Raw genomic sequence first — 14,101 nt, 5'->3', positions numbered from 1 at the left:
GTCTATCTAGAATTGAACTGTTTTCTGTTCCTAAAAACAAAAATAAATTATTCATCCCTCCAACTCATGTCATTCTGGCCCAAGTCAGTTGATCATCTTTGTACATGAATTGATAAGCATCATGAAATTTGACACACAGACAATTTCTGATAAGATGCTAAACACAAAATCTATCCTTTTGAGAGGTGGTCACTTTCGGTCTTCCAGCTCGCTATTTTACTCTTACGTTATCACTTAGGTAATATTTTATATATACTTGATCTGCCGGGCCCTGTTATCTTTGCGATATCTTTGACAACCAAACCTTTAGATGCTAAATGCCAGATTTTAGCCACATTGTTCACGGTGTAATGAACGTTGCAAAGCATAGTGAAAAACACTTGCAATACAAGTTTTCAAATGTACATTTGTACTCTTTCAATGCTTAAATCATATCAGCCATGTTAAAATATGCAAATATCGCAATCTGTTGCTTTGCAAGTTTTTTCAAGTAAAGCCTATTTACTTTTGAGACAGGCTGTTTTTAATTTTTGTTAATTCATGTCTTGAGAAAAAATCTGTTCAACTATTGTGAACAGACATGGGGTTAATGTACAAAAAAATTTGAGATCAAAATGTGAACGGTTGATATGTTATTTATGTTTATCTATATACTTATGCGATGAACTGTTAAAGCATGCATAATTAATGTATATTCAATCTTCAAGCTGCTTGTACAATCAAAATGCTTGCTCAAAATTCTACGGATGCTGAAGCAGGCTTGTACAAGCAAGATTTTTAAGCTTGCGGTTATGTGTGTAGTCGCCTTAAGACATCAAGTTGTTCAGTCTTGCCCTTATAGGCTTATTCATGCTTTGAGTGGGCTCATTGAACTTGTATTTATTGGTTTGGCTAGCACTTTTAGGAGGTTTTGGTTTTCTGTGGAAGTCATTTCTTCTACTCTCTTATGGGAACACTTCACTGCGCTCTTTGTGAGTGAAGTCGATTCTCTTGCGTGATGTCTCCTGTCATAGTACACATTTTCAAGTTTTTACCCTGTACAAAAATGTGAAATATTTGTAGAGGCTTTTTCATGGCAGACATTGGATGAAGTACATAAAAAAATGGGAAGTGATTTTCTCAGTACATTACTCAATACAATGTAGTCTGTTAAGTTTTACATATTACACCAAACACAGGACTTGAAAGCCTCAGACAATATACAGTGGAACCCATTTGTAACAAAGTCGAAAAAAACAGTATAACTGGTATTTGTTAAACTCGCGCGAATTTGTTATATTTGTACCTTATTGAAAAATAATGCATATAAACAAAAAAACATAATTTACATGCAACGGCATGTAATTTTCGATAATCTATGAATTTAAAAATAAGTAGATTAAAATTAAATAATTTAAAAAAGTAGAAAATTAAATGTAAAAATGTTGCGTAACTATATCAGCAAACATCAACAAAAATATGTGTCGATCGTTATTTGTTTTTTCTTGATATGATGGTAGATGTCAAACACTTTTCCACTTCATCTAATGCTGGAACATTTATACCTCTGAATGCAAATTCATTTCTAAAGTTTTCTAAACTCAGAATGGCTATACCCAGTTTGCAATATTTTTTATTTCAACTACAGCATCATCTTCGTGACTGGAAATAGTGACTGTTTTATTTTTTATTTAGTGTCAGCGTCTGTCATCTGGGTTTTCACCAGTATGTCCCCATCAACATTTACATAATCTTAAAAAGAAAATTCAGGAGCAATCATTTGCATTAGAGTTTCCCAAGGTTCACCATTATCTTAATTTTTGTGAACGGCAGAACGAATAACTCAATCGATTTTCAGTACATTCCCGTGAATATTTTGTTCAAAACCTGCATGCCTCCAACAATTCTGAATGGTCAGTCCCGAAACATCATTCCAAGCATTAGCTAACACAAGACAAGCTTGTGTCACATCGATTATCGCTTTTTTTACTTTTTTTTTACACTAATTGAAACTTTTGCACTTCTTGTGTACATCACTTTAAGGTTTATTATGCCTTGATCCAGAGGCTGTAACTTACTCATGCAATTCAGTGGCAGATGATGAACACTGATCGATTTCAAAATCACTGGTGTTGTGAGAGGTACAGTTGTCTATTAGAAGCAAAATCGTCCGTTTCTTAAGGCTCTTCTCCTCATTAAATTTCCTCAACTATTCAGAAAAAATCTCAGAAGTTGTCCATGCTTTTTTGTTTGATAATACCACAACCAACGTCTTGATCTAGCTGCCTAGTGACACGAGTGCATGAAAGGTGTTAGATTCGTGCTTGAAAAATGGTTGAAAATTAGTTATAGGCATACTTTACTGAAATTGGTGTTCGTTACAAGCAATTAAAATAATACATATTAGCACTTTTAAATTCTCTGGACTAAAATTCTGATCACTGAAATTTGTAATATCTGTGTTCATTATAAGTGAGTTCAACTGTATCATTGTTTTTTTTAAAATCAATGATCTCTTCCTTGGCATGATATATATTAATCATATATCACACACATAAATTTGTTGTTCTTTTTTGTATCGGTAAACTTTCTAATGAAGTGAGCTTGGAATAATGAGTCATTCAGAGCATTTCTAGCTGCATACAATAATTGGATTGATGCTATAGTTTATACATTCACTTTTTGAAAATACTTTCAATATTTTTGTAATAATTAAAATTGGTTTACCTGATGGAGTGTACATGTACATTTACATGCACATTAAACAAAAACAATGTTTAAAAATTTTATTTTGAATTCCAGTAACAGACATTTCACATTCAATGTTTTCCATTCTACATTAAGATAATTAAAGGGGGGGGGGGAAACAAACTATATGGTCAACTGCTGATAATCAAATAATTACTTGTGTTTTAAAAATGCAGCATGATACTCTTTTTTTTATTTCTGCCAATATTGTTTCTTCAGTGTTCCACAACCAACACTAACATTTATTGATTCCAGAAGAATCTGAGAACCAGGCAGTGTGTGGGATGGGACTAATTATAGTAAAGCCTTGGCTGTCCATGGTAATTTTGAGAGGACCATAGATAACCTAGAATCTCTGTTAAACCATTAGGAATAAAAGAAAAAAAATTGTGAAATTTATCACAAATTAGTTGTAATATATTTATAGATTTCACCTAATCAGTGTACTCCTAATGTTTTTCCATGTCAAGCAATAGAAATTTCAATTAAGGAAATAGTGTATGTTTACACAGTATGCAATAAATATACTTACACAGTTATGCAGTTACACTACTAGCTCGGCTTGATTTTCATGAGGACGAGTAGGTGCTATGGCCTTTCATAATTTTTTTACTTAAATTTCAACCAAAAACCTTTCAAAATAAATGGTTTTAATCATTTCAGTACTAAAATTTCGTTTTATTACTGTTTATCCTATTTACCTATTCTTGTGTTGAAGCTCCAAAAAAAAGCTTACATTGCCCATGTTCAGTTTTCATTTTCTGAGTGATTTTGTTAGAGAAATAATTTTTAAATGCACACTAAGTAAAAAGGAAATAAGTAATGTAAAGAACTAGAAACACATTGTACAATCCAAATGCATTCAATCCATATCAGTCTCCCAATCTTATTTGTTTCTAGTAGTGTACACATGATCATCTCAAGATAGGGAGGGAAAGTTCCCCTTTGTGCATATGCCAGTGTTTGTCTCATCACCCTTCTTCTAACACAGGACTTTTGCTACCAATATAAATTTGTTTGTCACCTTGGTGACTGAGATATGACAAGCTCTGAATTACAGGCAGTTGTATGATTTTTTATGTGACTTTCTGATTGACTTATAGTTGTTGAAAGAGTATAAATATTCACATTTTAGAATTTACACTCTTTAATATGCTTAGCTACAAATTATGTGAACTACATAGTACATTGTCCTAACAGTTTTATTTTCCCAACTCAAAATATTCCAAATTATCTAAATATTTTCCCCACAATTAATTGATTTATTTTGTCTCTTATTTTCCAGCCTTTGAGGCCACAGTACAATTCGAAACCACGCAACCCAAGTGCCCCTTTGTCTTCTGGTATCCCTGGTGCTCACCCGTTTCGACCTCAGAACTGCATAAACCCGTATACCTTACCAAGATATCCCACACCTGTTCCAGCAGCACCATATGGTACCTATCCTCAGCCAACTGTGAGTATCTGTTACTTCATTATTACTAGAAAATTGCTATGGTAGATATCTGAGCTGGTTTCTGAAATTAATTTATAATTGCTCTTATTTTCAGTTTAAATTTGATCACAATTTTCATTGTACATGATAAGAAGAGGGAAAAAGTTTTTAATTGCATAAATTGCCTTATTTTTCTCACTACCAGGAGAAATCAATTAGGTGCAATGTGTTGCATGGCATGCATGAAGTGTTTACCAGAGTAAGTGCATGTGTATAGATGAGGAAAATAATGTCAAAATATGCTTTATTTCATGTTTTATGAAAGGAGTTAAAAAAATCCCCAATAACTTAATAAGATTCTCTCATGCATTAGTGTAGGTTTAGATGTGTTGTGAGATTGTCACAGAGTGCTTCTATGTGCTTTTGATGTAAATCACTATTTTTCAGTAAGATGGTGCTGTTAAAATTATTAGTGGATTAGAACAGTGTTCCAGTTCTTGGTCCACCATGACCAGCCATTCTCAGTAGAGTGAAAGGTATAGTGAATGGGTTGGCCAATGTACCATGTGTCTGGTATGAGTTTGTATGCATTGCAAAGATGGTCTCAACACGTGAACATGTGTTATTACTATTCGAACAATAGTAATAGCTCACACACGTTACTAGATGAGTAGTAAAGTCAACTGGGAGCAAAATATTGAGTATATAATTACTGCTGGGGCGTCAATGTTTCTCTAACTAATTCTGACCGCAACAGAAATTTTATGGTTCTCCACAGCAAAAACCCTGGTACTAGGCTTGCATGCTGTTATATCCACACTATAACATAAATAGTAGGGTATACTTTTTCTACTTGAAGGTGTCACATCTGCTGTCATTCTGACAAAAGAAACAGCTAGATTCATTGTTAAAAACTCAATCTCTCCATTAATGAACATACTTCAATTCACTCTAGCTCTGCTCTAGTGTGGTGGTTAGCTTACAGCAAGAACTGCAGAAGATACTGTGTACAGTACAGGATTGTAGTGGACAATGGGGTGACACTGCCAGCTGAGATGCAGGGACAAACCTGTCATTTATCAGCGATGGCACTCAGCTCATTTTCTCATTGAATGTGGGCTTCCATAACAGTCTCAGCATAAGTTTACACCTCACTGAACATAGTGCTGCCATAATCTGTATAAATGATGCTCTAATTTTGTAAAGCATGGCACACAACTTCTTTGTATGCTAAAACACTTTCACAAAATCCTGCTAAAATTTTTGGAATCTGTCAATTGTTAAAACTGCTATTTACATCATTAGTAAAGCATCATGATTGATCACATGAACAAATCTAAAGTTGAAACTTTCATTTGCTTTCATCCACTGGCCTATTGTTAACTTTGATCGTACAATTTAATTGCAAAGTGACAATCAAATTCTGAGAAAAGCAACTTCATATGCATCTTTTTCCCTACCTTTACATGTCTAAAATTTCACATTGAAGCCATAATTTCTTTAGGGAATTGCATTTTTCCCTCCAGTAATGCATGCATGAAGATTTTAAAGCAAAATTAGTTGCAATGAACTTAGGATAGGTATGGCGGGGGGCATTCACGTAGATAAATTTCAAGCAAAAAATACTTTGAAACTATATTTTTTACATTCAAATGCTTGAATATAATCAAATATTGTTCAAGTTTCAATTCTTCCTTAAAATTTTCTCTGGTGAGCTCAATAAAATATATTCAAAATGGTGTAAAAATTATTATAAAATTGCAAATTTTATCAAATTAGAAGTGTGTATTAACCAGGAAGATTTTGTTTATAGAATTTTGTCTGTAAAACAATACATCATGTAATATCTTAAAATGTGTCTGAATTTTTATTTTAAAAGAACAGGCACTCTTGGGTCAATCTTTGTCAAATTTTGCTTTTATGACAAACAGGATCGAATGTTTGGGATTAACTACTTTAAATTAGAGTGCCACTTTGCATGTGCCCAAAATTGTCAAAAACTGTGTAATAGTGATCACGCCATTAGTGATCCCCAGGATGAAGGAGATGTAGATAAAGAAATATTTAATATTGATCTGGTGCTCTACATAACTTAGTCAAGGTCAAAACTCTTTTCAGCAACAGTGACTTTCAAAATGTTTATTTTCATTTCTGTGGCTTCCAAACACATTTTTCAGCATGTTTGTTTATCTCTTGGCAATTTTTTGTCACTTCTAATTCTCGAAGTATAGAGAAGACCTGACTTTATGTTTGCTAATCACCTGAAGTTTCATGGGAATATTTTTTTAAATGTTGCTTACCATAAACATAGATATTTTTGATTTACAATATCTTGTGTATAATATTTACCTATTAAGCATGGTTATTTGTTTGATTTATAGTATTTTATTGTCATTCCATCAAAACTTGATGAGAAAATTGATTTTATTTTTATTCACTGCCATCTCACTCATATGAAGACATTCACTCAAAGTTTAAAAATTTCTGTATGACCCAATTGGCAATTTGAGTCATTCATTAACTTATGAGAATCAGAATTAGCTTTGATTATGTAGACTAGATAAAAGTTAAATATTTTGAATATGTCCTGCAGTATACCCATGATGTTATCTAGCAGAGGTGTGTCAATTTAATTCCCCTCCCCCCCCCCCCAAGTTTATATCGGAACATATTTGGAAATGATAAATATAGTAAAAATTATATAGATATAAATTGTGGAAATACATAGTGGTTCTCAGTTGGACATCCTTTTACATCCATAAATCATTAGACATAATGGTGGAAATTGCTGGTGTGTGTATTTCTAACATGTTCTTATGCTATGTGCTTTTTCTGCAATTATTGTCTTAGGATGGTGTATACTACAAAAGTTTTATAAAATTTGTAAAGTACAACCAATAAGCACATTGGTTACATTCGAATGTAGCAAATAGGGTAATTCGTTTTTTCAAGTTTTATAAAAGATCACATTAATTGCAGTTTAAGTATTATAATTGTGTGTTTGGCTTTTATGCATGGTTTACGTATGTAAAATGGAATGCGTGTACTTAATTTTTAATTCAAATTTTTATTTTTTCCTAATTTAAAAAAAAAAAAAAAAAGATTCCTTTATGAAAGAAGTTATTTTTTCATTTATTTTTTCTAGAAAACGTTTTCAAGGAAAAATATTATTTAAATTTTCATTTTAATTTTTAATGTAGTTTCTATAAACATACACGGGTCCAGGAAACAATTTTTTTTCCGCAAATTTCTCGGTATGTTTAAATTGCAAAATCAAAAGGGGAAAAAATAGTAAATGAATTTGAATCTGAGTTTGGTCTGCAAAAGGTTGAATCAAAGGATTGTATAGCTGCACTTAATTATATGTTTTGAAAACAATTTGTAATTTTGATTTGTCTCCGATATCATTTTTGTCAAAGCCTTTATTTCATTTTTTTTTCAATTTATAAATTACACTGACTGAAGAATGTCTATCAGCTGTAAATGAAACGTCAGGTTAAATGAGATTTCATCCATTGCTTGAAATGCATGAATGAATCGGGGTAATTCTTTGAAATTTTATTAGCCCTCATGTGCAGAAAATGACTGAGGTGCGACATAAAATCTTATAATAATTTCCAAAGCAGTTCTTGTTCTGCGAAATTACTGTATGCTATGTTAGTAATGACAGTTTTAACTTATACATATTATTTCTTGGCAAGTGTCCATAAATTAAGGATAATTCAGAATCACACGGAAATCGAAATCTAAAGTAAAAATTTCACCTGTAGAATTATCACACACATCTGCAAGAATGATATGCAAATTTCAGGAAGTCACCAGATGATGCTGATAGTACGTCACAATGACGAGAGTATAAGAGGGGGGTATATGAGGAATGGTTGCAAAGAAGTAAAATTGTTCACAAAAGTTCTGTAAGACGCTCAGTGCCATAAGCGAATAGTTATGACACAGAGGACGCATGTGGATGATTTTTTACATGGTAGAATTATCGGCCGCCTGGAATGTGGGCGTACTCAGATGGAAGTATCCGAGGAACTTGGAATTGCCCAAAGTGTCATCTCTAGGCTTTGGCAACGATTCCAAGATAACGGAAATGTCAGTAGATGTTACAGTGCAGGTCGCCCCTGAGTTACAATGCCAAATGAAGACAGGTATTTGGCAGTAACTGCCAAAAGAAGCAGACTGAGCACAGCATCCAACCTGTCTCATCAGCTATTTGCAGCCACGGGTACCACAGTTTCAAGGCAAACCGTGTACAGACGTTTGGGAGATATTGGTCTATATGCTCGCAGGCCTGTCAGATGTGTTCCACTCACGGCAACTCACTGTCAGCAGCAATTTGCCTGGAGTAGAGAACATGCAATGTGGACATCGTCACAGTAGGCTTGTGTGATGTTTTCCGACGAGTCCAGGTTTAGCTTGCAGTCTGATTCACGTCGGACTCTCACATGGAGAACGCCAGGTACCCATTACCACCACAAAGACAACATCATTGAACGACACCGTTATGGTGGTGCAGCATTGCTTGTTTGGGGTGGAATTATACTGGGTTCCAGAACAGATCTGCATGTTCAAACCGGAACCATGAAAACCCAAATTTATCGGGACATCATTCTGGAACAACATGTATGTTTGTGTAGGGGTGCCATGGGCGCAGAATTTATGTTTATGGATGACAACGCCCGTCCTCACCGAGCAAACATCGTGAACAAATGCCTTGAATCTGAGGACATAACCCGTATGGAATGGCCAGCATTCTCACCTGACTTGAATCCGATAGAGCATATGTGGGACATGCTTGGCCGACGAGTTGCAGCTCGTCAACCACCTCCTACAAGTGTACTGGAACTTCGGAGAGCATTGCTTGCTGAGTGGAGTGATCTTCCCCAAGATCAGATCAATAATTTGATACTCAGCATGCCTAGGCATTGTACGGACTGTATTTCATCGCATGGGAGACATACAATGTATTAAGCATCATACCAACCATGTAATAGTAAGTTTTTGTAAAGGAGATATTTTTACAATTGCTCCAGGGACCAAAAATTGTAGTTTTTATGAATGGTATCATACATACACCATCGTTTTTGCTCTTTATCTTTTGGTTAATAAATGGGCTTTATGAATAAGTAACGTTTGTTTTGTTTCTGAATCTTTATTTACCGGAGCTGGCATTATCCTCAATTTATGGACATGAGTGTATTTGAGTGTCTGGAGCAAATGTTCCTATTTTTAATCAGTTCTTACACTTTACAAGAAGTTGGAAAAGATGAAAAAGTATATAAATCGGAAGTAGCGCTTATAAAGTTTTTATAAAATAATCACAGCAATTCTGCATGCAATTCTCATTTTGTTGCCAGGATGAAAAATAGCCCAATAACCACAACACCAGTAAGAGTGTGCTGCACATTGATTTTGAGATTGTTTTTCTGCACTTCGAAAATTGCATGGGAATTATCTGAGCACCAAATTAGGCAATTGTTCTTATTATTAACCATGTTCTTATTTCTGTGTTCATTATTTTAATGTTCTGAAGTGGAAATATTGTCTGATCTGAAAACATGATACTAAAGTGGAAATGAGGCTCACCGTCGGTGAGAGCTGACATCTCCATAAGCTATGTCTACACTGGTGCGTTTTTTCTGCGTCAATGCGCTTTCCACTGGCACACCTGTCATCAAGCGTGTCGTAAATCACTCAGGCGTGACTCAAACTTGTTGAAAGGCGGCCATTTTTTAAGAGGCATTCCTTTTTCTTCTGCTCCACCAGGTTTGGATTTTCGTTCAATTTCCCTTTCCTTTTCGTGAAGATTCAGTGTTGTTTTCATAAGTTTTTCTCGATTTTTATGATGTAAACAAAAAAAAAACGTTGATACTTTTGAAGACTTCAGGTCACGTAGTGCATTACGTGATATCATTGAAGGTAAATTTAAATTAACGGTAATTATAATTGTTAAATTATAAATGAAATGATTGTCTTAAAACTTATTTTTTTGGTAGAATTTCATATTAAAATGCTGGTCGATTTCTTTTTCATGTTTTTGCGAAGAGCTCGCGTTACGGAGGTTTGCTGTGTAATTATAAAATAATTCACGAGCTCTTCGCGGGGCCACCCAGACACGGCGTTAGAACTTTAACCAGATGTGTTGGAGGGCTATTTATGATAATAAGATCTAATGGTATGATTTTTCAAAGTATATAAAATTGGTACGCCCTCCGAATATCACTTTCATCGGAGGTCCACCGTGCTGTTGAAACTCTTGACTCCACATTTTTCTAAACATTTCGTGGAGGCACACGAATAATACTTAGTCAACTGTTGGAGGATCACCCTTACCGGATGCAAGACCCCTTTACCAGTGCCTGTTTCTTGCATGGGCAAACGGGGGCAAGTGCCCTTCGCCCTTGCAATTTTAGGAGGCCCACAAATTTTGATTTCCTTTCCTTTATTTTTTTTTAAACTTTCTTTCCGTAGAATATTACCAAACGTGGAATTTAATTTGAGAGTAATTATGTAAACTTTTTACATAATTGTAATCTGTAGCAGACATATTCAACCTGCTGCTCGCGGGCACTGTGGTGCTTTCAAAGTGCTTGATGCTCGTGTCCGATTTCATGTTTGCGAGTACTTGATTAATGTCCCAATTTGAACACTTTGTACAAATTACATTCAACGATTAAAATCATCCTGACTTGATAAGGGTGCACCCTTTTTGATGATGGGAACAAGCATTGCGCTTGCAACTGGAAAAAAGTTGCCTCAAAGAACTTTATATAAAAGGGGGGTGGGGAGGGAAAAGATTTTAATGTTTGCACAGGGCCCGAATTTATGAGGAACAGGCTGTTCCCTTCAGCGCAACAATAATCTTCGCTATTTTCTCAAAAACTGTACAGTTTTATGCAGATTTTATTTTCATTAATATTATTAGAGCTGCAACCAGAAGCGTACGCAGGATCAACCTTTCGAGTAGCACGCAGAGTTTAGGGATGAGCGCACAAGAAATTCTCTTCTAGAGAAATTTTCTGTTACTGACTGTCGAAAGTACGGTATTTCAAGTTTAAAAATTGATTGAAACAACATATTAAATAATTTTCTTTTGATATTCGGATTTGTGTGTGAAAATATTTTAAATCTGATCATCTTGGGCTATCATATTCTGCTACTTTTTATTATGAAAAATTATTTAATTTGAAAATTTCAAGTTTTTCACTTCTATTACCACGGATTTAGTGCTTTGGTGTATGAACAAACACTTGAGAAAAATAATGCTGCGCTGACTATAATTTTGAACGAAAAAAATTATTTAAATACGTATTAGATTACGACTTAGCAAAATAGAAGTATACAGTTTTCTTAATTTCTTTGACTCGACTATATTCGGGTAAATTTGACGAACGACTTGATTTAATTTTTAATTTATTCCGAAGTTGAGCAATTTTGAGAATGATTTCGTCTATATATTCCGTCTTTTATAGAGCAATTTTCCCTCAAATATTTTCACATTAAAATGTGGAAATTGCATCCACTGCGACAGTTGCATCGGCATCTGAATTGAAAGGTTTAGCCGTATAGGTGAAGACAGAAAAAAGGCACGCCACTTGAGGCATGCGATCGAGTTCAGCGGTAAAGAAAAAAAAACGAGATTGAAAGTTGAAAGCTGTTGAAAGAAGACGCACCAGTGAGGACATACCTATAGAACAATTTGCGTGTTCTCTGATGGTGACACCAGTTTTCTCATTTTCCTCTTTGTTTGCTTGTAACAATGGCAGCATGTGTAATGAAGCTTGTAGAAAATTTATCGTTAAACTCGCAGATTTGGGCAGCCAAACTTTTCTAATGTCATCGCCTACATGAAATTACTGATTTTTTTTTATCGCTGTTTAAAATTAGGGACATTTGATCCGGACACCCTATATTCAAGTTCCAAAAATTCATTCAATTCATTCGTGCATTTAGTCAATCTGTTTTTAATCCTCTTCCTCTAAGTAATCACCTTTTTTCTCGATTAACAATGCTTTTTAAAACTTCCACCATGGACACCTAAATTTGGATACTTTTGGGGTATTATCTTCAAGCCAACATATATCTCAGTATATGTCTCGGCCAACATTATTGTATAAATAAATAAAATTTAATGAATAGATGTTGGGACACCAGATGTCACTACTAGTACCGGCTACGCTTATGCGGCACCGCCCACTTTCGTTGCGTAATCCAGAAGACTTTTTGTTCTTTCTATTCTTCGGGTTTTCACTTGTATTTTCCCTGTTCCTGAAAGGCAGTTTTCTCTCTGGTCGCGGTGGCATTCGGTGCTTTCCGCTTGTTTGTCCCGTCTGGAACGGGATTTTTTTTTTATTTTTTTTTTAAATATTTTTGTTAGTTGGACTGATCAGGGTGTGGAAAACCGACCCTCGTTTCGTATATGTTTTGGTGTATGTGTGTAGATTAGTTGTGTCTGTCCATTTGAAAGAATCGACATCTCAGAGGCGCGGACAGTTTTTTTCGTCACGACAGTTTCAACAATTATTTTTAACGTATGATTTCCATCAACTCCGGCGTCATTTCTTCTATTTCACAAGTGGGTATTTTCTTCGGTGAATATCAGTGGAACTGAGATATTTTTCCTTGTGACTGAGGGGTGTCTTTTCTAAAACAAGTGCCGTTTATAAAAACAAAAAATACACGACGTTGGTGTAGAATCATCCTGTCCGCTATATAAGAGGACCTACTTACGACTATTCTTCCTTGTATGCAGATTCCGGATACGATCTCCACGTAAGCGTAGAAGAAAACTTGCATTCCTGACCGTTCTCCTCCCTCCCTCCAATTTCTTTATTTTTTTTATCGCCGTGTGCCGGATACTGGATAAATAATTCTACGAATCGCCGAAGTCCCCAAGCCCTTTTTTTTGCTCGGTGTCTAGCTTCCCGCATTCTTCCGGCGTTGAGAGTCGAGTCATGAGCAACATGTTGCCGCAATCTGTTAAAGGTGATGACGTCTGTGATCTTACATATTACTCATTTCTCAAAGGATAATATCGTTACGACCAAAATTTCTGTGATATTTTTTTTTGCGCTGTGCCGTAACAACAGAGTATATATTTTTCTCGCCGTGTAATTTTACGAAATAATTCATTCGCGTCTCATAATTCGAAGTTTTTGCTTTCGTCTTACACGTATATTGCGTAAATACTTTAAGGAAATCGTCGGCTCTGTGCTTTTTTTACATGTGTGAAATGATGCAACCAAATTATCAGTACAACCAAAACTACTTCAGAGATCAACATTCCCCTGGAAGAAGGGGTGGAGGATATGGAAATTTCTACGTAAGGAAGGTTTGTTCTTATTTTTATGTGTGTATGGTAATCTATGTAAATATTTGGTACATTAGTCCTAAAATTTTCTTTTTTTCATTCTGTGTATAAATGATAAAAAAAAATCCATGTATAATAATCTATTAAAAGTTTTAATGAATGTGTTGGCGTATACACGCTTACTTATACCCATGAAAGAAGGACATTTCGTTTCTAAAACGGCATTTCTTATATTAAAAACACTCCAAATAGCAATGGTTTTCTATCCAAAAATACTCATCTATCAGTACAACAACCGTTAGAGAAACTTGTCTTTCTTGAACTTTTGTTTTGAAGAAAACTGAAAATTTAGTGTTGTTTTTTCTGAATATTGTTTGTGGTTCTATTAATTATGCAAATTAGAAAAATTCTTTCCAGATATAGATAAATGATATTACATGTGCCGTATTTTTCTTTCGATATTGACATATTTTGTATATTTTCAAATTTCACCTTCAAACTTTTATCCCTTGCAATTAATTTCACCCGTTCAGATTTAAAAACTTAATACTTACATGGACTTAATTCATCCTCTATCATACATCAGTTTTTTTTTTTTAATTCAAACGACCTATCTGGAATGT

At 34.6% G+C, this 14,101-nt stretch overlaps 1 protein-coding gene across 8 annotated transcripts in view; it reads left to right on the top strand.

The window, feature by feature from the left end:
- Window positions 1-14,101, top strand: part of shep (RNA binding motif single stranded interacting protein alan shepard) — a 124,976-nt gene that overhangs the window by 38,821 nt on the left and 72,054 nt on the right. For all 8 annotated transcript variants that reach the window (XM_089254978.1, XM_089254986.1, XM_089255013.1 and 5 more), the window contains one exon: window positions 4,013-4,183. In XM_089254978.1, the coding sequence (XP_089111104.1) occupies window positions 4,013-4,183 (171 nt within the window). The remainder of the gene's footprint in view (window positions 1-4,012; window positions 4,184-14,101) is intronic.

Source organism: Pholcus phalangioides, unplaced genomic scaffold (genome assembly GCF_987345545.1).
Source record: "Pholcus phalangioides strain wild (caught in Gottingen) unplaced genomic scaffold, Ppha-v1.0 ptg000004l_1, whole genome shotgun sequence".
In the NCBI taxonomy this organism is placed as follows: domain Eukaryota; kingdom Metazoa; phylum Arthropoda; class Arachnida; order Araneae; family Pholcidae; genus Pholcus; species Pholcus phalangioides.
The sequence above is the reverse complement of the archived record's forward strand: the minus strand, read 5'-3'. Positions and strand labels throughout refer to the sequence as shown.